We start from the raw sequence: 25,000 nt of genomic DNA, 5'->3' as shown, positions 1-25,000 counted from the left end.
TCACTCACACACACATAAAAAAACAACACTGAACCAGCACTGACACACACACACACCACCCACTCAAGAATCACTGGAGCAGCACTAACGAATTGAGCTCTCCATACCAAACGATATGCTTTTTTATAGGTATTTCTTTATTCTCACCTGTAATTCTTTCCTTCTCCTCGCAACTTAAAGAAGACAACGGGAAACTCTGTCGCATTGCCCTGAAATATCACATCACAAGTTTTGCGGACTAATTGAATTGGGGAGGAAAAAGGGTTTTCGGGGATTTGGGAGAGGTATTTTTTTCGGAAGTGTTTCCACGCCATTTGCCAACAGGTGAAGCTTGGTCTTTTACTCTGGACTTGAGGAAGTCATGAAGAAGATCTGGTCCAAAAAGAGGTTTCAGGTGAGTCATTAGCTAGGGCCGTGTGTGAAGCCGTGTTGCTTCGTTGTGTGTTCTGAGTTATGTGTTGAGTTTTGTGTCATTTGCACGGTGTGTTTCTATCATGCTTTATGTTATGTTCTGTATGCATGTATTTTGCCTCCTCTCCTCTCCTAACCTCCTCCTCTCCTCTCCTCTCCTCTCATCTCCTCTCCTCTCCTCTCCTCTCATCTCATCTCCTCTCCTCTTCTCTCCTCCTTCTCTCCTCCTTCTCTCCTGTCCTCTCCTCTCCCCCCCTCCTTTCCCCTTTTCTCCTACTCTCTTCTCCTACTGTCTTCTCATCTCCTCTCCTCTCCTAAAATTTCATCTCCTCCACCTCCTCTCCTCTCCTCTCCTCTCCTCTCCTCTCCTCTCCTCTCCCCTCTGTGCTCTCTGTGGAGGTGTCTAGACAGCATAGGGTCACCTGTCAGAAGCTGCATATCATTGACACACTTCCCACAACCAGCCGGTCTTGCTCCATCCAGCCCCGAGTGGCGGCCATGTTTGACCCACAATTCCCTGTTACAGGACCTGCTGGCTGACTGAATGTGTTGTACACTTGTCTGAGAGGTTGTCTTACAAGATGCTTGCCGACCGTAGAGTCGTTGGGGTTTTTGTGTCCTAAAAGAGACGTGTAGACTCGTAAAGAGAATTGTGTACACAAAAAAACGTGGTTTTAATTCAATACGTAGAAAGAAGGCTACCAAATACAATCTAAGAAATGCTGAATCGACTCTCTGTGGGACCGTTGACGATGCACAATTAGAGGTCCTATATCTGTACTATTTAGAGGGAACTGTTTGTGGTAATTGTGTTGCATGAAAAACTGGTAGACGCACTGTAATTGTGTGCCTGTGTTTACAGAATTGGTGTAGCTACTGCTTGTACGCCATGCCCTAAAAGGCATTTGAAAGGATTTCCAGCTCAGTTGAGCGCGTTTGGGCGGTGGTATTTGGGATCTTTCCTTTGGGGGGATATTTCAGTTTCTTGTTGCCACGGTAGCAGAGGCTGCAGCAGGGCAGTCTGTATATCTCTGCTTTAAAACTGCTGCGAATGGTGAGGCAGATGTAGGTGGCCTAGAATAAGAAAGGAAAAGAAAGATTAGCGGTGGGAAAAAATGATGTGAGGGCTGAGAAGATAGAAAGAGCGAGAGAGAGAGTGAGAGAGAGAGAAAGAGAGAGAGAGAGAGAAGAAGAAGAAGAAGAAGAAGAAGAAGAGAGATTATCCTCCTTCTGAAAACGCAGTCTTTCTTCAGAGTGATGAAATACACTTGCGAGCGGTAGCAATCAGGAGCGCTCAAGTAAACGAAAACTAGAAGAGCAGTCCGGCTCTGAGATACAGAGTAAACTAGACCTAGAGGAGCATTACGCCCCCGAGATACGGGGCAACATCACAGAGCTGTACAGAGGAGTACCAGAGTCATCCTGGGCAGCAGGAGGGATGGAATAAAAGAGAAATAGAAGAGTAGTCCGCCTCTGCCATACAGAGAAAACCAGACCTACGGGGCAACATCACAGATATAGAGAGGAGTACTAGTGTCATTCGGGCAACAGGGACACTTAAGTAAATGTAAGCTAGTAGAGCATTCCACCTCTGAGACACGGGAGTGAAATAGACCTACATGCAGAAGAGCTGTCCGCCTCCGGGATGCAGGGCAACATTACAAAGATACAGAGGAGGACCACAATCTTTTATTCGGGTTGCCACAGAGATTATTGAGATCCAGGCCATCAGGGATTCAGAGAAACAGAGACCTAGTAGTAGCCTACCAGGGAGATACGGGGCGTTTACAGAGATCGAGAACAACACAGAGGTTTGGAAGGATCACAGAGAAACAGAAACACAGTACCATAAAGAAATGGGGCACTACAGAGTAGCAAAAACATAGTGCCAGACAAATAAGGGGAGATCGAAAACATCGCAGGGAAACAGGAATGTAGTTACCAGAGAGAATTGAGCATCCAGAAAAGCATCTACTCATGACAACAGAGCGCTACAGGGCAGCAGAGAGAGACGGGGCAGCACAGCGATTGGGGATACCACAGAGCACTGGGGTGCAGCCAGGAAACAAAGTCGGGGTACCAGAGAGAGTTGGGGTACCGGCGAGGTGTCTTCTCATGACAGGATGTACCGAGGAGAGAGCACAGTGGGTGGATTCACACTTTTTTGCCTTTTGAATGAGACTGATATAGGCTTTAATGTAGGCTGGTTTATACTGTCTTTGTACTCTGCTACGGAGATGATGATGATGATAATGATGACAATCTTAAATTTGATAATCAAAGTTAACTGATAATGATGTCGATGACGATGCTGATCATGTTGGTAATGATAATTTAGATGTTGTTGTTGTTGTTGTTGATGAGGATGATGATGATGATGATGATGATGAAGGCTTTTAACTTTTACATGCTTTACATGCTTTTTTGTACCACCATTTGACTTGATCTACGTAAGGTTGTCATCTAATGACATAACACATGCCAAGGACAATAATGGCACATAGTTGATGTTTATGCAGGTTTCAATGTGTTGGAATGTGAAGTTGACATTGTTTGGGTGTCATGACATTCCAAATTTTGACAACAGTCATAATCATGTTCTGTCTGTTCCCTGTTGATAATGTTCTTTACAATGAGGGTCAGGTGGCCCCTGTCATAATCATATCATGATGCTTTTATGCATTTGTGTTCTTTGTCGTTTCATGTATATATTTGAGTTTGAGTGATGAGTGTATGAAATCAATGCACATTTCAGTTATGCATTCTTTTAAGGCTATGTTTCTTGAGGGTTGTTGATTGCCTTATCTAATGATATATTACAGCATGTGGTGTATTGTCTTATGTTCCTCTGTACAGTTGTTCAGTGTTTTTTTACTGCGTGCTGCTCTGTGAGACTACTGCATTTTGTCACTTTGTAACCAAAATGTGTAAAGAAAATAATGTGGAATCGAATCGAATCTAATCTAATCTAATTTAATCTAATCTAATCTAATCTAATCTAATCTAATCTAATCTAATCTAATCTACTCTGTTCTCTTGCAGAAAACTGGCCACTCCAACCGGACCTTCGGGAGGTTTACTCATGGTGTGTTTGGGTTTGTGCTTCAGGTTAGATGAGTGCTGCAGACACATACAGGCCTAGCCTACACACATAGGCACATGTACGCAAGCATAGATGTGCACAAACATGCACGCACCCACACATGCATGCATGTACACACACACACACACACACACACACACACACACACACACACACACACACACACACACACACACACACACACACACACACACACACACACACACACACACACACACACACACACACACACACACACACACACACACACACACACACAAACACACTTCGAGCCAGACACAGGCTTCTGCAGTAGCTATCCACCCTCCACACACCACTTCATAAAAGCCAGACCAATGGGACTGAATGAGCCGGACATATTATGTAACTGCACTTCTTTATTAAAAAAGAGCTCTGCAGCGCTGTTTGTGGACAACGACCGATGTCAGTATCCTTCAGAGAATGTATTTATTTCAGATCAAAACCTAATACACGTCCCGCACATTGACCTTTTCGCTTTGACTCGTTTTATGAACAAAAAAGACCTGATGAAGGTCTAAGATCGAAAGTTGTGAATATAGTTAAAGTGAAATGGTCAGTGTGGAGGAGTGCTTTATCGCGACCTATACAGTTTTGATCCTCTCCAAGGCATCTGCCAGCTGAGGTGTGTAAAAAAAAGATCAGTGTCTCATCCCAACCCGTCAATTTCGGCCAACCTTTGACCAGACTGCAATTTTTGATGTCTAAATATGCCCTTGGAGTCAAAATGTGACGTGCGCATCAAAGGCGCCCCCTTGTGGCAGCATAACTTCATTGACGGCTTGGGTTAGGGAAAGGTCTAGGTTTAGGCCACTTAGTCCACGTGTGCCCTCAACGTCAAAAATTGCAGTCTGGTCAAAGGCAGTCAAAAATTGACGAGTTGGTCCGAGACTGTGTTGGAAAAAATCACAAGTTGTAGCGTATTTATTTCTGAATAAATAAGTGGTTCTCTAATGTACTCTTGCTTTATTACTTCAGTGCATTGGTATTGTACAGTACATCCACATTCACGTTTTGCAGGCTAGTTTAGACTTTACTTTGAAGTCTGTTGACTGATGCGAAATGACGCCATGAAATTACTCTTCAAGCTTCTAAAATCAGCTCTGTGCGCTGTCAGGTCGAATCTGGATTTGCACTTCAGTAAATGTGTAGTAGTAGTGTGTGTGTGTGTGTGTGTGTGTGTGTGTGTGTGTGTGTGTGTGTGTGTGTGTGTGTGTGTGTGTGTGTGTGTGTGTGTGTGTGTGTGTGTGTGTGTGTGTGTGTGTGTGTCTACTTCTGTCTACCTATTGTGCTACCTCGGACTGTTTGCTTTCTCTATTTATTTATGTGTTTGTGTGGAACAGACTGTGCACCTGCATATAATTGTGTGTGTGTTTGTGTGTGTGTGTGTGTGTGTGTGTGTGTGTGTGTGTGTGTGTGTGTGTGTGTGTGTGTGTGTGTGTGTGTGTGTGTGTGTGTGTGTGTGTGTGTGTGTGTGTGACTAAGACGCTGGTTTCTATGGTAACTGTGCTTCTTTCCTCACCCCTTGCTGCCACTACGGAAGTGAAGTTTTCCGCTCCTGCAGAAAGCAAACCTCTGGTAAAGCCAGCACACACACACACACACACACACACACACACACACACACACACACACACACACACACACACACACACACACACACACACACACACACACACACACACACACACACACACACACACATTACTCCATCACTTTTATCGGTCTAATGCCAGATCAGGAAGTAAACCTTTTGTAAAAGAAAAAAGAAAAGAAACATCTTTCACTCTGGCAACACTTTCATGTGATTCATCTCGCTTCTCTCTTTCTCCTCTCTTCCATTCCGCTCCTCTCTCATCCCTCTGCGCGAGAGACTTTAAAATGCAAAAACCCAAATTGCTCGCGAGCGATCTGATCCAGCGCTGCTTTTTGAAATCTTTTCATCTCGTATATCCTGTCTCATATGCAAAGTAGATCTGTGATTCTGCTGCTGTGAGCGTGCAGGCGAGGATATTGTCTCCTTCAATATATATGAAACTGATGCCTCTGTAGTTGTGCTTTTAGAAGAAAATGTGAAACCTTTATTGCAGTGCTTTTCAATTCGATAAAGGTACTCTAAATTAAATCAGTATTTAAACCAAAATCTGTTGTGCTGTTAGCTGCAACTGTATGTGTATGTGTGGGGGTGGCAGTGGCATGGTGGCTGTGAAATGTGTTGGGACATTAGTGGGTCACCGCACCGTTATGCAGTTAAGCCGCCTTCGCAGAGGCGATTCTAGGGTCAGGTGGGGCCCCCAGCTAAAATGCAAAAGAATGAACATTTGAACCAAAATCACCACTTCTGTAGTAGAGTAAGGGCTACCATTAACCATCTAGGAGCTTGGGGCCCCAAGCAGCTGCCTGCCTTGCCTGGTGGCAAGATACGCCTCTGCGCCTTCGCCAACATGGGTGTTGAATGTTTTTATTCCTGATTTGAGTTCTTTCAATCTCCTTGTGAATGTGCATAGTGTAAATTGCACATGTGTAGTGACAATGAAAGACATTCTATTTCTTAAGCAAAGAGAAATTGGTTAGTTTGGTGCTTGGTAGCCGACATAGCGCACTATACTGTATTCGTCCGTGATGTCTGTCACACACAGAAATACAACATTAATGTATCAATGTTCAGTGCATCAGTGTATTGTTCAGTGTATCAGTATTGCTAACTGGACAGAGGACTGCAGCAGTGTGTTTAGCAGCAATGCAAAGAAAGACGGCAATCATGGGTCAGTGTGCTGTGTGTTGATCCTTTATTAGTGCGAGTGCACTGTAATATGCGGTGGAGTTTATTGTACTGTATGGTTGTCCATGCAGAGACAGACAGTATTACTCAGTTTGTTAGTGGCCCAAATACAGACACATAGTCATCATTATATCCCCGAAACGCGGAGCGTCGGGGATGTAATGGTTTTGCGTGCACCGCCGCCGCCGCCGCGTCCGCCGCCGCCGCCGCGTAAGGTCTTTCGTGTTAACGCGATAACTTTTGAACGGATGTTTGGATTTGTCCCAGATTTGGTGTGTGAATGCTCTAGGGTAGGTTCATGAACTGATTCGAGTTTGGAGGTCAACAATTTCAAAATGGCCGAATTCAAGATGGCCGAATTTTTGTTTGGTCCATAACTTCTGACCGGGTGGATGGATTTGTCCCAGATTTGGTGTGTGAATGTTCTAGGGTAGGTTCATGAACTGATTCGAGTTTGGAGGTCAACAATTTCAAGATGGCCGAATTCAAGATGGCCGAATTTTTGTTTGGTCCATAACTTCTGACCGGGTGGATGGATTTGTCCCAGATTTGGTGTGTGAATGTTCTAGGGTAGGTTCATGAACTGATTCGAGTTTGGAGGTCAACAATTTCAAGATGGCCGAATTCAAGATGGCCGAATTTTTGTTTGGCCCATTACTTCTGACCGGGTGGATGGATTTGTCCCAGATTTGGTGTGTGAATGCTGCAGGGTAGGTTCATGAACTGATTCGAGTTTGGAGGTCAACACTTTCAAAATGGTGGAATTTTTATTTGGCCCATAACTTTTGACTGGGTGGATTGATTTGCCCGGTAACTCCTTAATTTAATGGTTCACCATTTCAGTGAATCTACCATATCATGTAGGCCTACAGTGTAATAACCAGTGTAACAATATTTAATACCATCTAATACTAGTGTAATACCAGTGTAAAAATAGGCAATGGCAGGTACAGTGTAATAACCAGTGTAACAATATGTAATACCATGTAATACTAGTGTAATACCAGTGTACAAATATGCAATACCATGTAATACCACTTACACACAAATAGCCTACATGATATAAGTACAAAATTGGTACATGGTGTCACACTGGTATGACGTGGTATTAAATATTGTTACACTGGTTATTACACTATACCTAATGTGGTATATCCACTGTAATAGTGAACCATTAAAACAGTGTTACCATTTGCCCCATTTTTTCCTTCATTTTCACAATAGTCATTTGGTTTTAAGCCTCTGCACGTCATTGATCTATGTGTAGATATTAAATATATTTATTTTATATTTTGTATTTATCATAAACGTTCATGAAAAGGTGGACGGGAGTGGTAGGAATGATTGGGGACTGGAAGCGTCGCGTTTCGGGGATATAGTGTACCTTAAGCAGTCGAAGGCGACTGCACAGGCAGTCTAGTTAGTCAGTGTTAGTGTGCCAGTCTGTTGTTATGCATTAGTAACATTTGTCAGTGTGAGGTTTAATGGTTGCACACAGACAACACTCAGTATGGCTATGTGGTGGAAGCGTCTCACTGACTAGGACGACCAAATTAATGGGTCATTAATGGTTGATTTGGCCAGAGAGACATTGGCGTGTCAGTGTTTTGGGCTATGCAGTGAGAGAGAATTGAACCCAGTATTCATCAGCTCATATCTATGCAGAGAGAGCGTCTTACTCAATGTGTTATCCATACAGAGATAGAGGTCAGTGGGTCAATGCTGTGTTATGCAGACAGACAACATTAGTCAGTGTGGGATTTAATGGTTGCACAGACAACAATATGACTGTATGGTATCGCACCAACTAGACAGGTAATTGATTGGTCAGTATTATCTATGCAGAGAGAGAGAGAAAGAAAGAAAGAAAGAAAGAAAGAAAGAAAGAAAGAGATACAGAGAGAGATAAAGAGAGAGATACAGAGAGAGATACAGAGAGAGATACAGAGAGAGATACAGAGAGAGTTAGAATTCAGCCCAGTACGATGTGTGTCAGCTCAGTGTTATCCGTGCAGAGAGACAGATAACTTAGTCAGTGTGTTGCTATCCATGCAGAGACAGACATTAGTGGGTCAGTGTGGTGTTTCTTAGCCATGAATACAAAGGCAGCATTAGTCACCGCACACATGCTGCACACTCCACTGCCAGAGACAAGAAAAAAGAAAACCAGTTGAGTGCAACACTCTCCTCTCCTCTCCTCTTCTCTCTTCTCTGATCATCTCCTCTCCTCTCCTCTCCTCTCTTCTCTCATCCTCTATTCTCTAATCTTCTCCTCTCCTCTCCTCTCCTCTCCTCTCTTCTCTCATCCTCTCTTCTCTAATCTTCTCCTCTTCTCTCCTCTCCTCTCCTCTCCTCTCCTCTCCTCTCCTCTCCTCTCCTCTCCTCTGTCATGTCAGGCCATTCTATTTGTGGTGAAGAGGGCTGTTGAGGAGGTGGTGGGGTGGGAGTGTGCGAATGGGTGAATCACCGTCCTCAGATGAGGCTTGTTGGGATCGCTTTGATGGTGATACGGTAAGTAGGTGATGGAAGTGGTTTGTGGGGTTGGTGGGGGATGGAGGTGTTCTGGGGTGGGGTGGTGGGGGTGTAATCTGGTATGAAAAATCAGGCTGGGCATTTTACTCCAAACCAGTCCATCAGGCATTGAGAGAGACAATGATTTTGACAAAATGTTTGTCATCTAATATGATTTATTCTAAACCTAACAGCCAAAATGCTATATATAGGCTACAGTATATCTGACTATCTCAAAGAGGCCTGCTGTAGTGCCATTAGGGCGGATACCATTGAAGGGAGGGCCAGGCCAAAATCATCAACAGTCCACTGGGAAAATGCCCTGTATGCCATATGGCCAATCCAGCCCTGTGTGCAACGGTAAATCCCAGTTCTCCCATGATTATGAGAATGGCTAGGGGGTTGGATGGTTGATGGTGGTTGGGCACAGTGCAATTGCTGATTGGTATGTGAAGTGTGTATGTACTGTGTTGAATCCAAGTCCTCTGCTACACCTGGCTGCTTGATGTGAAGTGCACTGTATGTGCGCTGTATACTGTATGTGTGTCCTCAGCTAAGTCAGCGTGTAATATGATGAGCTACTTGCCCTGTTTAATGGCTTCTGGTCTTCTACTCTTCCCCTCTCCTCAACCCAACCCAATTCCCCTTCCCATCACTCTCTAACCCCCACCACCAAACTCCCAATCGTTCCCCCACCCATCACCTCTCAATAACCCACTTCCCATCACCCCTTCTTCTACTTCTTCTAAATCCCCCAACATCCCTGCCACACAATACCTCACCTCACCTCTCCTATCCCATCCATGCCCTCACTACCCCCAACACGCTTATCTCACCCACCATCGCTCAACCTCCATACCGTACCTCACCAACATCCACCTCCTTTCCCCTCAACCACTCCCTTGACCATATCACCCCACCACCTGTCTCTGACCCCCATCGCCTCCTTTCTCCCCCCTCCCCACATCGCACCCCCCCACCCCCCTCCTCAATCACCTCCCTGCCTCAACTCAATCCCTTTCCCACCTCCCTCCACCCCCCCCTCCCCCCTTCTGCAGACTCAGAGAACACTGAGGATGAGGCGGGGGAGTCTCAGGTCCCCATGGAGACCAAGGAGAGGGCCAAAGGAGGACACGGACACACAGGTAATTACCCAGCTGTCTAAACCGTCTGGCTCTCTCTTTTCTTCTTTCTGTCAAAGTGTCTGACTTTTTTTTGTCCAAGTGTTCTCTTTTTCTTTTCTGTCACGATGTGTTTCTTTTTTCTTTTCAGTCGAAGCTTCTGTCTCGTTTCTCTTTTCGGTCAAAGTGCCTGTCTCTTTTCCATTATTTTGTCATAGCGTCTGTGTTCTGTCTTTGCTGTCAAGGCGTCTATCTCTTTTCTGCCTAAAAGGTTTGCCTCTCCTTTCTCTTTTCTGTCAACGTGTCTGTTCTCTGTCGAAACATCTGTCTTTCTTTTCTTTTCCGTCAATGTGTCTGTTTCTCATTACTGTCAAGATATCTGTCTTTTCTCTTTCTGGTCGATGTGTCTGTGTCCTTTCTTTCAGTCAAAGTGTCTCTTTTTTCTCATTTTCTGTCAAAGCTTCTGTCTCATTTCTCTTTTCTGTCAACATATACACTGTATGTCTCTTTTCCTTTCTTTTGTCAAAGCCGTTGTCTCTTTTCTGTCAATCAATCTCTCTTGTGTCTTGTGTCTTGTCTCTCTTTTCGGTCTCTTCTTATTTCTGCTGAGATGTCTGTGTCTCTTTTCTCTTTCCTTTTGAAGTGTCTCTCTCTTCTCTTGTTTTATATCGCAATGTCTGCCTCTTCTCTTTTCTGCTTCCTCAAGTGCTTGTATCTTGTTTCCTATCAAAGTGTGTCTTTGTTTTTCTGTTCAAACAAGCACCCGTCTTGACTTTTCTAATCTCAGGTGTATAGGGTATTTGTGTTTGCTTGTGTTTTCAACACAGACTGAAGACGGGCCATTGAAAAAGTGTTTATCGAAGCTCAAAGCTGTTATGTAACTAGATACTGAAAGGAGGTTTACATCATGTCAATAGATATTCTGTGACCATATATTTCAGTCAAACAGGCTTATGACACATGCCATTACCAGAATGCAGACGAGATATATGAGCGTCAGGAAAGGGAGTTAGTTAGCTTGACAACTTCACAAAAACAAAAACACAAACACTAATGTTACAGGTAACAGCTAGATTCTCACATATCTACCTGAAGTCCTCTCGTAAAAAGGAGCAGGGAAGCTAACAGGGGGAACAAAGGGGTCCGTTGTCCTGGCCCCTGCGACAGAGGCGCCCAAGAATTGGGTCTTCATTACATCATATGTAGTAGGTTGGGGGGCCTTTCAGATGAATTTGTCCTGGGCCCAACCAAAGCTATCAGTGGCACTAAAGAGGAGAAACTATACTCATGCACTTGGTGCAATCATGTTGCCATTTATAGACGCAGAAGGCTCAGAAGTAACCAATCACATTTATGGATGCTGTCACCAGCAGCGGGCAGGTTGCAGACACATCACCGTTCACACTCTCTAAGGTTTCATGTTGGCACGGAAACACTGACAATCATGACAGCATGGCACAGGATGGTGCCTGTGTGTGTGTGTGTGTGTGTGTGTGTGTGTGTGTGTGTGTGTGTGTGTGTGTGTGTGTGTGTGTGTGTGTGTGTGTGTGTGTGTGTGTGTGTGTGTGTGTGTGTGTGTGTGTGTGTGTGTGTGTGTGTGTGTGTGTGTGTGTGAGAGACAGAGATCAACTGCATGTGTGAGAGAGAGGTGGGAGGGAGAACAGGAGTAGGAAGAGAAGAGTGTTTTTTTTCCCGTTTTTTTGTTGTTGTTGTTGCCGTTCATTTTTTATTCTGTTGCTCAGCCAAGCTGATTGATTGAACTTCTGTTCTTGCCTGGGGGTGGAAAGTGCCAGCCTACATGTAATGTTTATTCATACTGAGCTGAGCAGCAGCAGTAGCACAGAACTCCCACTGTGGACGCACATGCTGCTTTGGTTTCTACCCACCCCACCGCACCGTACCGTACCGCACCGCCGGCCCGTTCTCATTGTGTTATGTACTCGAAGTGCTTATTGTTGTGCTCGTGAAGAATGTTAAAAAACATGTAAGCAGGCATATTCAGTGAATAGTGTGTGTGTGTGTGTGTGTGTGTGTGTGTGTGTGTGTGATTGTGAATGTGTGTGTACATAATGTCCATATAGCCTGACCTCTAATAGTAGCCTTCAACGTAGCCTCTTTCAAATAGTAAACGGCCCCTGTTTGTAGAATGGCCAAATCAAATACGGTATGAACATAATATGCTTTTGTGTGTTATGATATGTGTATAATCGATGAATGTACATACATTTCTCCTCAGGAAACAAAATGGGTGACCGATCGAAGGTGGACCCCTATGGCCAGAGGGACCCCCGGGGACATATCCAGAGCCAGGAGCAGGTGGTGGGGAGGGAGGTGCTCCCGCTGGGCTCCAGGCCCCCCCACCTGTCCGACCACGCGCACCCCGGCAGGCAAGCTCACCTGGGGGGCCGGGGGTGTGTAGAGAGCCCCCCCGTGCGGCACCTGGGGGTGGAGGCCCTGCTGCGGGCGTCCCAGGCTAACGTGGGCCGGCCTGTCGTCTGGGGCTCGGAGGAAAGCGTGTCTCTAGCCAGTGACTACTATGGCAGCATGTTCAGCTTGTATGGGGGACGGACCTTCACTATACACCCATAAAGGGGCAGGGGCCAGAGAGAGGACAAAATAAACAATAAACTGTAAACATAATATGACAAAAATCATTGAAAATTTCCCAAAAATACATCACAACCCCTTTTACAATTACACTGACTGGCATCAATATTTTCACATCCCACACATTTTAAGTTCTGCATTGTTTCGTGGTATCTATTATTATGTTGCCATTGCAGTTATGTGATCACTTTTATTTTGAAATTCCATGCTTTCCTTTGACTCCATTCTTGTTTGCGGTGCTGTTTTAAAAATATATATTTTTTGTAACCATTCATACACATTTTATAAAGAATACTCCAACATATATGATAGGAACACCAAATAATATTTTCATATTGCCATGCTATTATAATACAAAAAACATTTATAGTTTATGAAATGTAATATTATATTGATATTATAGCCTATTAAATGTTTATAAATGGTTACAAAAGGTTAAATAAAAAATTCCTGTGTTTGCATGCTACCATGTTGCAGTGACATGGCATGTATAATTCATTTCACATTAATTTCACCTGGTCATAAGTCAATTGTGACTAAGTGCCTATTCTACCATCCCAATAACAGACACATCACCATTAATCCATTGCCCTTTGAAGTTTGAGACCCATTTCACACAATAGATTGCAACATTCAATTTCACATTAACATTTAGATATCTTTTATGCGCCCACAAACTAAATCAGTAATCAACGCCCCACTCTTCAAAATGCATCCATAACCTTTTGTCCCACTCCTAACTTACCAACCCACAACAGGTTTTTTTTCAAAGACTACTGCCCTAACCATCCGTATCCCCCAACTGCCCAAATTTCAGGACTCAAGTGGACTCACAAACAAAGGCCCTGACCCCCAGTGTCCAGTCTTCACTGGACAAAACCCAAAAGAGCTCTACCCCGACTTCACCCATAGGTGGCGCTACAGAGCCTGGACCTGAGGCAGCGCTACCCAGCAGCAGTAGTGGTGTCCAAACACAACAGAAGAAGCCAGGAGGCTCTCCTGGGACCAAGAGGGAGGAGGTGAATGGTAAGACTGCCAAAGCGTCCAAAGCATCATCTGTGTCGTCTCAGTGCAGTGACCCACCGGATAGAGACACCGCGCTACCGGGCCAGACACCTAAGCTCGCCCGAGCGGGATCCCGCATATTCGACAAAGTCCGCGCCTTCGAGGAGAGGAGGAATAGCGTGGACCCCGTCCCAAGGGGCTCAACATCAGCTCGCTCCTGGGCCGGTTTCGGCCGTGCTGCATCCGTCGACTCGGACGAGCGAGGCAAACACGGAGGCGCCACGCCAAAAGACAAGACGATGTCGGACGTGGCGGCTAAGAGGTCCTTCTTCAAGCAGAAGGCCTCGTCGCTGGAGGAAGGTAGCAGCGGCGGCGGCCATAGCAGCTATGCGCAAAAGGTGCAGAATTTCCAAAACAAGTTCACAGAGGAGCTCCACCGCATCAAAAGGCTGGTGGGGGGAAAGCAGGGCATGAAGAAGGCCATGTCCACTGAGCAGCTGACCCAGACTGATATGCTGTCCCCCTCCCTACACAAGCTGGAGCCCATACCCCCTGAAGTTGTCCAGAAACTCCAGGGTCTGGAGACGAAGCCGGAGACAAAAGCTGTTGAGTTTGAGAAAAAAGAACAGTCGCCTGTTCTGAACACAGCGAGGACACAGAACAGTCTGAAGGGGGGAGAAGAAGAGAAGTCGAAGACTTTGAAGGCCGCAAATCTAGCAGCCTCCGAAGGACCCAAGACACAGCCTGCGAAGAACTCAGATCTGGCATCCGCAGCCGAGCAGAAGATGCAGGCTGGCAGAGACACACTTGTCACAAAACCAGAGACAGATGGCGCCAGCAGCGCCAAGACACGGATACTTCCGACAATCAAGTTGCCTGGCCAGTGCTCTCCTCGACTACCACGCAAAAGCCCCACCAGGCAGTCTCCTACCACCCCACCATCCACTCCTCAGACCCCCCAGGAGATAACACCTAGGAACTGCCCCACAAGCCCCCCATCTGTCCTCCAGACCCCCCAAGAAACAACGCAAACCAACCAGGAGGCTGAGCAGCCAATTCCCAAGAAAGAGCGAAAGTCCACAAGTCCTCATTTGGAAAGGGCATCTCCAACAAAGGCCGTGGCACCTCCAAAACCCCCAAGGCTGGGCACTGCAGGGCCTGTTCAAATATCACAGCAGGCGAAAAGAGGGCCTTCTCCCGGTCTGAAACTCACCATCCCTACTATTGTTGTTGGGGATAAATTGATGGAGGAGGACGAGGAGGAGGAAGGAGAGAAGATGGAATGTGATGAAAAGAGGACGAGAAAGCCGGGAAGGAGAACGAAGAGTGAGAGGAGGAAAAAGCATCGTCCAACATCTCCTGAGCAAGGTGAGACGCGCACACACACACACACACACACACACACACACACACACACACACACACACACACACACACACACACACACACACACACACACACACACACACACACACACACACACACACACACACACACACACACACACACACACACACACACACAACGAGGATTACCTCTGTAACAAGGTGAGACAGGCTATTTGCGGTGAATAATGTCTCGCTTGATGTTACGCGTGAGGCTGTCTGAAGGTTGGGCTAAAATTACCCCGCCATGTGTGCTGAACACACACACACACACGCACGCACGCACGCACACACACACACACACACACACACACACACACACACACACACACACACACACACACACACACACACACACACACACACACACACACACACACACACACACACACACACACACACACACAAATGTCTTCTACTGCCCCACATGTGCCCAACATTTAACATTTCAAGCTGAAATGATGTCCTCAACCAGCCCTCCTCAACATGCAGAGACAAACAAGAGGGAAGAGAAGTAGGGCAGACTATGTATCTGAAATATGGGATTGTGGGTAACTGGTGCTGTTCCGGAATTGAATGCAACCACTATCATTTCTATACTACATCTCTACTCAATATGGCTATGAAATTCAATAAAATAAACAATGTGAATGTTACTTTGAAGAGGAGGAGTAGTCGGGAAAAGGCAGGCCATCTCTTGTTTGGGTTTCTAAGTAACTAATTTAATCCAGCCTGCATCATGTATATACTACATGTCTACTTGCTATGAAATAAAATACAAATACATAACAAAAGTATTACTTTGAAGAGGAGGAAGGCAAGTTTGGCAGGCCCATCTGTATCACATTTCTGCTTTAGAATCACTATGAAATAAAATGAATAAAACATTAAATAAAAGTATTGTTTTAAGAGGAGGAAGAGAAGTAGGGCATCTATTATTTGGGTTTCTGGGTAACTAGGTGCTGGCCGTAGGAAAGTATTCTCTAAAATGCTATTTTTACAGTACAAACAATAAAATGGTGATTAAATAATTTGATAAAAGAGTTAATTTGAGGAGGAGGAAAGGGACAAGGGCAGTCAGTTTTTTATTCTAGGGCTCTGAGTAATGCTGTAATGGAAGACAGGTGAGAAGAGCAGTTAACTCAATCAGTAGTGTATCTTCTGGAGGATACATCATTTGGGTACACAGCATTATACCCCAAGCTGTGCCATCTGGCATCCAGTTCAACAGTTTTCCCAGCTCCTGACAGAAACAAGTGACACATCCTTGTTTTCACGCCCACCAGATGGCTCCCCAAGCAACGCCTACACAACCACACACACACACACACACACACACACACACACACACACACACACACACACACACACACACACACACACACACACACACACACACACACACACACACACAACCACACACACACACTCCACATATTTAGTTCAGGACACACACACATATTTTTGCCCACCTGATATTAATTTGATGACATACATATCACACACTTAAACATATCGAGAGTCGATTTTGGAATGGGAGAGTTGCAGGTTAAAATATTCCATAGTTGAAGTGACTTTGCGCCAGGCCCCTAAAAAAACACATTGCCCCAGGCACTGCAACCACCACCCAGTGTCTATGGTGCATGACCCTAAAATCATGTTGGATGAAATATCAAGTGTACTGTATGTACAGCAGTGGCACTGCTGCAGTGGTTCCCAAACTGGGGGTCGTGGATCGTGGAGGTAGGGGTCCTAGAAAGAAGGGACTTTTCATAAAAACAGGGAAAATACAGGCTACTGTAGTTACCAATTTAACAATTTATTACTTAGTATACTGTATGGGTAAAATACCTTTATGGGCAAACAAACCACTTATATGGGTAATAATTGTATTTCCTTTTCTTCTGAATCTGAAATTAGAATTTAGCGATATTAGCATATAGTCCTTGCTGTTTGGAATATGGTTGGATACGGATGGGGGTGGGGTTGCAGATATGTACTTAGGGCCAAAAAGGGGTCCCAGCAGAAAAAAAAAGTTTGAAAACCACTGATGTAGTACTGTAAATGGGAACATACATGTGACGCATCTCCATCTCTTCTCTCTTTCTTTTTTCTCTCTCTTCGCCAGATGACTCGTCAGATGACTCGTACATGTCAGCTGAAGAGGAGGGGGAGATGAAGGGGAAGATGAGGGAGGAGGAGAGGGGGAAAGAGGGGATGATGGAGACGGAGACGGGGAGGGGTGGAGCGCCCCACTTCCAGTCCCCGCTGAGGGATGCGGAGGCCTGCGCTGGGGACACAGTCACTCTCACCTGCGTCATCGCTGGAAGCCCACTCCCACGAGGCAAGCTCACACACACACATACAAGCTGCACACGCACGCACGCACGCACGCACACACACACACACACACACACACACACACACACACACACACACACACACACACACACACACACACACACACACACACACACACACACACACACACACACACACACACACACAAGCTGCACACACACACACACACACACACACACACACACACACACACACACACACACACACACACACACACACACACACACACACACACACACACACACACAATCACATAGCCTAACCTCCGTGGCGGAGATAATAATGACACTCAGCTTGAGAGTGTGGTTGTTCTCCATTTTAAGGATATTATGCGCTTATGTGTAGTGTGTATTAAGGGGAGTGGAAGCGATGAGAGGGTAGTAGCCTACTAGTACTTACCACAGGCCTGGCTGACACAGTAAGAGGAGGGCACCCAGAGATCAGCTGAGCCCGTATCAAACACCACCGTGAAGTTCTGCTCAGGGGTGCCCAGACTCACCTGCCCAAAGTACTGGGCCTGAGGGAACACACACACACACACACACACACACACACACACACACACACACACACACACACACACACACACACACACACACACACACACACACACACACACACACACACACACACACACACACACACACACACACACACAAAATAAGTCAGACGTACACGCACTCATGCACACACGCACAAAATAAGTCAGACATACACACACACCCCTCCCCCCACTCACACACAGATTAGATAGCTTAGACACAGCAAGAAAAAACAAATAAAACATCCCTTGCTGATGTCCATACCAATACACACACACACACACACACACACACACACACACACACACACACACACACACACACACACGATCAAAAGCATGCATTCACAGTCACTCTCATCTGCGTCATTGCTGGTAGCCCACTCCCACAAGGCAAGCTGCTCGCACATAATATTGTATATACAAAAAGTCACCCATGCCATACGTATAAAACATACTCAATTATAAACATACACAGAAACACACCCTCACATAGTTGCACACTACCACAAGCCAAGCTGTATATACGTACATGCCAATGCATACATACCGTACATGAACATCTACCACACGTTTAACACACATGTACAAACCCCAACTCCGGTGAAGTTGGGACGTTTGGTAAACAGTGAATAATATCAAAATGTTATCATTTTCAAAACATTCAATCTATTCATTAGATGGAGAATAGTGAAAAGACAACATATTAAGTGTTAAAACCGAGAAAAAATATTGTTTTGGGGGACATATGTACTCATTTCTAATTTGATAAATCCAACACGTCTCAAATAAGTTGGGACGGGGATCAGTAAAATTTAGTAAACATCCAAATAAGATAAAACAACAAAGAAGAACATTTCAAAATGAATTGTACTGATGGACAATATAGGTGTCCAGGTATAAGATCATCACAGAGAGGCTGAGTCACTCAGAATTAAAGATGCAAAGGGAATAATTACCATAGTTATTACATACATTTTTGAATTCCCTTTGATTTACCACGATTGAGTGTATATAAGACATATTTTTGTTACTAAAATCATTGTATAGGTTCATGACATCATGAAATATATATTGGCTGTAGTCTCACTCTAATTCCTGGAGTGCTAGAGCTATTGAAAATTGACCATATTAAGAATGCTTAATGCGTGCAAATGATACAGGGGTGTAACATTCTCCTAAGCACCTGAGCTCACTTGAAATAGACCCAGAAGACATGGGAAAGTGTCCTTTGCTTACAGAAGTCAGCAGAAGTTGTAGAAGTCCATTCTTTTTGACAATAGTAGAGCATTGCACATCCTGTGCTACAGTGAAAATGGACCATCCAACTTGTGTTAGTGCTAACTTCAAAAGTCAGCCTCCATGATGGCATGCCGGTGCAGTAGTGCATTGGTTAAGATGTTCTCACTCATCTGTAGAGTGCTGAATGGTATAAATGGGTTTTACACAGCATGAAAAGCCACTCATGCATTATATTTTGAAGGGAGATCTTCGATTACTGCCACATAGTAAGGTCAAATTGCATTCTCTACTATGTTTTAACAGTTTGGCTCCATCATAAGGACCAACAGGTGATAAAATGGTGGGCTTTTGGTCAAGACCTGTCACACTGTGAGCACTACAGAAAGGAAAACATTGCAAAACATGACAAGGAATACACCCACCATTTCAGCTGGTGAAATCATGTCCAAGATAGGAATTAACACTGTTTTTTATATAAAATCATCTCATCGGTTAATGTATTTAACTGTTAAGTGTTGTCTTTTGTTTTGTTTTTAGTCTTCCTCGACATTTGCTGCCATTTATTGTCCCCGTCCCAACTCTTTTGAGACGTGTTGGATTTATCAAATTACAAATGAGTACATATGTCCCCCAAAACAATATTTTTTCTCGGTTTTAACACTTAATATGTTGTCTTTTCACTATTCTCCATCTAATGAATAGATTGAATGTTTTGAAAATGATAGCATTTTGATTTTATTCACTGTTTACCAAACGTCCCAACTTCACCGGAGTTGGGGTTTGTAGCACGCATCTTTAGCTTATGACACACACACACACACACACACACACACAGACACACACACACACACACACACACACACACACACACACACACACACACACACACACACACACACACACACACACACACACACACACACACACACACACACACACACACACACACACACACACACACAGACACACACACATAGACACACACACATTGAGAGGAGGGGGAGAAGGGGGTGTAGCAGCCAGCCACATTCCTGGACAGGCTGTCTGTCATTCTGGTCTATATTTAGAAGCGGGCCCTGGCGGACACACACACACACACACACACACACACACACACACACACACACACACACACACACACACACACACACACACACACACACACACACACACACACACACACACACACACACACACACACACACACACACACACACACACACACACACACACACACACACGCTGGCATTGAGCAGGGCTGTATTGTGTTTGTATTGCATGTCATTGTAGTGGGTACACAGTGTCACTCCTGGGGTCGTTGTGGCAGGTACATACTGTGTAGGTCTCTCCAAGAGGGTATTTGTTAGGATAAAGTGGTGACTGATGGTGTCCCGCTGTAGGTGGGATGTTATGGCTGCATGGGAAATATTACTTACTACTACGCTTACTATTAACGTTCAACATATTAGTCTTTTTTGGCAATTATCAGTCTTTTGGAAATATATGCAAGTGTTATTCATTTCAGGCGTTTGGGCCATGCGTGTTTACTGCGAGCTTTACTGTGAGTCTTTTCTCTGACATTAAGGGTATTTTCAAAGCAAGCATATAGTGACAGTCACTGTTGATTAGCCCCTTAGCGCAGCACTATGGCTCTCTGTAATGTCATAGCAATGTTGTTATGATGTAGTTAAGCATTTTCAGCAAGTGAATAGGGTCGCCGGCGACCCCATCTGTACTAAGAGGCTACTAGCCTCTTTGCGCAGATTGCTATGACATTACTTAAAGGGTCTTATGTAACAGATTAAGACTTGGTTATTACAATTTTGGTGCCGTAATGTTATAACATACGGTAGGCTCCCTCTGTGCAAAGAAAGACATTAATGAGTAGCAGTCATTCTTTGCATCAGCTACTGCATACCGTACGTGTATGAATCAAGCAAGTGATAATGATGGTACATAGCCCTACTGATGCTTTGAATGCATGTGGGGCTAACCGCAGTCACACATTGTTCTGGGAGTGGCAGTCAGCCCGAATAGGACTACTGCTGTTTTTAAATTCTAGAAGAGTGACAGTCACCCTAAGGGAGAACAGTCAAGGACGAGATGGGCCGGCTGATGAAGTCATTGCTACAATTGCAACATTGGGTCATTAACCTTCAGCAGTCAATTGTGTCGGTGTGGATTTACGAAAGCCTGTCTCTGCATGTACAACAGTTGAATGCTATATGAAAAAGCACATGTCTGTATCTAACACTGTGCGGTCCGGTTCTCGATTCTGATTGGCTGATAGCTGTGGTCAATCGAGCGTAAACCTACACCTTCCACCTGAAGATTCTATGCACGTCCAAGTTAGACCAAACGCATCTACGTTGTTAATGAGAATATTTTGCCGTTTGGGTAGGGTCTGCAAGAAGAGCACATCTTTGCACCATTTATGGTTGGGGTATCAGTGTGATTGCAAAGACATTTCATTCGCGCGGTGTTAATCGCCTCCTTGTCGACGCACGCACGAGCGCGACGCACACACTCACGCCGAGTAACGTTGCCGGGGTAACCACATTCACTTCCTCAACCGCAACGGATCAAATTAATTGCTATTAAAGCGTTTTTAAAGAAATTTGGTCAGCGATTAAGCGTAACAGTGTTAGATAAGCAATAAGCCACTTGAGTCTGTGGGTTGTGCTCAATTGATAACTTCGCGTCGTGCCCCACTCCCCTTGGCCGTTATCAACTGAGCACAACCCACAGCCTCTCGTGGCTTATTGCTTAATTTACAGGTATCAGAATAATTAAATGAGTATCAAACAAGGGGTTAACTTGCCGTGTGTGTGTGTGTGTGTGTGTGTGTGTGTGTGTGTGTGTGTGTGTGTGTGTGTGTGTGTGTGTGTGTGTGTGTGTGTGTGTGTGTGTGTGTGTGTGTGTGTGTGTGTGTGTGTGTGTGTGTGTGTGTGTGTGTGTGTGTGTGTGTTTATATGCGTGTGTGCGTGTGTGTCCCTAACAGTGAGGTGGCAAAAGGGGGAGACTGAGATCCAAGACGGCCCCACACACACTCTGCGAGCGGAGGGGACGAAACACACTCTCACCATCACACAGATGGCCCCCAGTGACGCGGGGACGTACCGTCTGACGGCCACCAACAACACGGGCCAGGCCCAGTCCTCAGCCACCCTCTTCATACGCGCAGGTAAGTCAGAGACACTCAAAGACGTCACTAAGGGTGAGAGAAACACAGATAAAAGCAGCTACAGGTATGCAAGACTAGCATGGCTAGCATCAACAATACTTACCAGACAAGCCCAATCCACAGTCTCATCCCAACTCGTCAATTTCTGACTACCGTTAACCAGGCAGCAATTTTTGGCATTGAGGGCATACCTGCCATGTCAGATGTTGACAGGTTGCCTAAACCTAGACCTTTCCCTAACTTTAACCGTCAGGGAAGTTATGCTGCCACCAGGGGACGGCTTTGAGACAGAAGTCACTTTTTGACGTCAAGGGTATACCTTAAATGTCAGAAATTGCCGTCTGGTCAGATAGTCGGAAATTGACGAGTTGGGCTGATACACTGTAGAGTCCTCAGCCACCCTGTTCACTGAATGCTTCTTTGTACCAGACAGGTATGCCCAGGCCTGGGCTGATATGAGTAAAACAATATGGGCCTTGCATTCTCAGCCAAGACCAGTTCAATGGGCATAACCCTGCAACACCCAAATTGTTGACCTGTTGTTGTCACATGAGGACTGATGCCATTGAGGATAGGGGCAGGCCAAAATCATCAACAGTTCACCGGCAAATGCCCTGTGTGAACTATGGCCATTCCATCCATGGGTATGCCAGACTACCTACAAGTATGACAGACTATCTACAACATGAAAGACAGACTATGAGCACAGCCTGATCCACAGCAGAGGAAAGGCCCACTTCTCCGCTACCGGACTCGAGTACTACAGCCCTGGTTAAGATAGAGGGAGGTTCGGCCTGGTATTCCAATGTCTTTTCCTGTGTGTGTGTGTGTGTGTGTGTGTGTGTGTGTGTGTGTGTGTGTGTGTGTGTGTGTGTGTGTGTGTGTGTGTGTGTGTGTGTGTGTGTGTGTGTGTGTGTGTGTGTGTGTGTGTGTGTGTGTGTGTGTGTACACCCTAAACATCATGTGCATCAGGCTTTGGCCAGGGCGCCATGTTCTCATCTCTGATTGCTCTAGTTTAGTTCAATTCTGCTCGGCGAAAATGCCTCAAATGGATGCTTCAGGGTGCTACCTATTTCCATTTTCACAGATCGAATGCAATAGTTGGCAGTAGCCATGTCATGCTAGCCAAGTTTTTGGTAATGATATCATCCACAAGGGCCCCCACAGGGGTTGATCGAGGGAGATGAATCACCGTGCATTATGCCTCTCACACCTCTTCTCTTACATAGCTCTGCCAACTAACACACAAATACGCACAGACACACACACACACACACACACAAGCACGCGCACACAATGCACGCACACACATAAACACGCACGCACGCACACACACATGCACGTGGACACACAAACACACACACACACACATGCACGCACGCACGCACAAACACACACACACACACACACACACACACACACACACACACACACACACACACACACACACACACACACACACACACACACACACACACACACACACACACACACACACACACACACACACACACACACACATACACACACATACGCTTGCACGTACACACACAGTAACAGAATAGAAAAATATTGGTTGCTCTGCTTGGTCTCCACAGTGCTGCTTAATCTTCACATATGGCACTTGGGCAACGCTTAGTCACTTTGTGATTGGCTCACTTACTCAGCATGCTATTGGCTCATCCTGGCTGCCACCCACTCTTTTCACTCCCCCAGACCAGCTCACAATGGAGAGAGAGAGAGAGAGAGAGAGAGAGAGAGAGAGAGAGAGAGAGAGAGAGAGAGAGAGAGAGAGAGAGAGAGAGAGAGAGAGAGAGAGAGAGACTAGGCCTACAAGAGACTGCGGTAGAAAAGAGTCCATGAAAGAGGGCGTAGGAGAGAGAGAGAGAGAGAGAGAGGCGCCAGCTTTCAATGGGCACATTGGCAGGGGAAGGAAGCTGGAGGAAGGGGACGAAATGCATAGAGGCAAGCAGAGAGAGAGAAAGAGACAGACTCTCTGTACACAGACATCACCCAAAGTCTCTCTGCAGGCATGCCTGGGTCCCTGACTGCCTGCCTGTGTGAAACATGCCTATCTCCCTTATTTGGCCATACAGCAGTGCGCAGCGTACAGTACAGGCTACTCGCTGCACTGGGTGTATTTATAGTCCCCCTTGTTTCCCTGCATTAGTAATGGAGGGAGGCCTGGCCTGGTGTATTCAGCCCACTATTCCAGTAAGACCCCTGAACGGACGAGGTGGCGGACTTACAGACGCACACACTCACACGCACGTACACGTACATGCACACACATATGCACCAACACACACACACACACAAACACGCGCACACACTTGCGTACTATGCACACACACACACACACATACACACACACACACACACACACACACACACACACACACACACACACACACACACACACATACATACACACACGCATGGCCGCTGACAGCTTTGGCTGGGCCCAGGACAAAAATCTCCCTGCATAATCAGAAGAATCTTTTTACTGACTCCTCAAGGCTCCTGGTTTCTTCACTTGCTCACTTTTCCTTCGCTTTCCGTCCTCCTGATTTGTAGGGAGACATGTTAGAAAAATGGCATGCATGCTGCCACTGCTTGCAGTCAAATGATCTCGCAATTTCCCCCCTCATAATGAAAGATCAAGCCATTCGTGCATTGCCATTGGTAGGGGGTTCTTCATGCCTTTGTAAGAACAAGAATGGCAAAAT

The 25,000-nt window shown here is 45.5% G+C and overlaps 1 protein-coding gene across 4 annotated transcripts in view; it reads left to right on the top strand.

Annotated features, from left to right (window-relative positions):
• LOC134459227 (striated muscle preferentially expressed protein kinase-like) overlaps positions 1-25,000 on the top strand; it is a 99,846-nt gene that overhangs the window by 31,351 nt on the left and 43,495 nt on the right. For 2 of the 4 annotated variants that reach the window (XM_063211526.1, XM_063211527.1), the window contains 5 exons: positions 9,884-9,970; positions 12,183-12,333; positions 13,371-14,926; positions 17,072-17,287; positions 22,089-22,271. In XM_063211526.1, the coding sequence (XP_063067596.1) occupies positions 9,884-9,970; positions 12,183-12,333; positions 13,371-14,926; positions 17,072-17,287; positions 22,089-22,271 (2,193 nt within the window). Of the gene's footprint in view, positions 1-77; positions 395-3,453; positions 3,497-8,760; positions 8,826-9,883; positions 9,971-12,182; positions 12,334-13,370; positions 14,927-17,071; positions 17,288-22,088; positions 22,272-25,000 lie in introns of those variants that run through there. The other 2 variants (XM_063211528.1, XM_063211529.1) reach the window with 2 other exon arrangements.

Source organism: Engraulis encrasicolus, chromosome 12, assembly GCF_034702125.1.
Source record: "Engraulis encrasicolus isolate BLACKSEA-1 chromosome 12, IST_EnEncr_1.0, whole genome shotgun sequence".
Classification (NCBI taxonomy): domain Eukaryota; kingdom Metazoa; phylum Chordata; class Actinopteri; order Clupeiformes; family Engraulidae; genus Engraulis; species Engraulis encrasicolus.
This window is presented reverse-complemented; position numbering and strand designations above follow the sequence as displayed.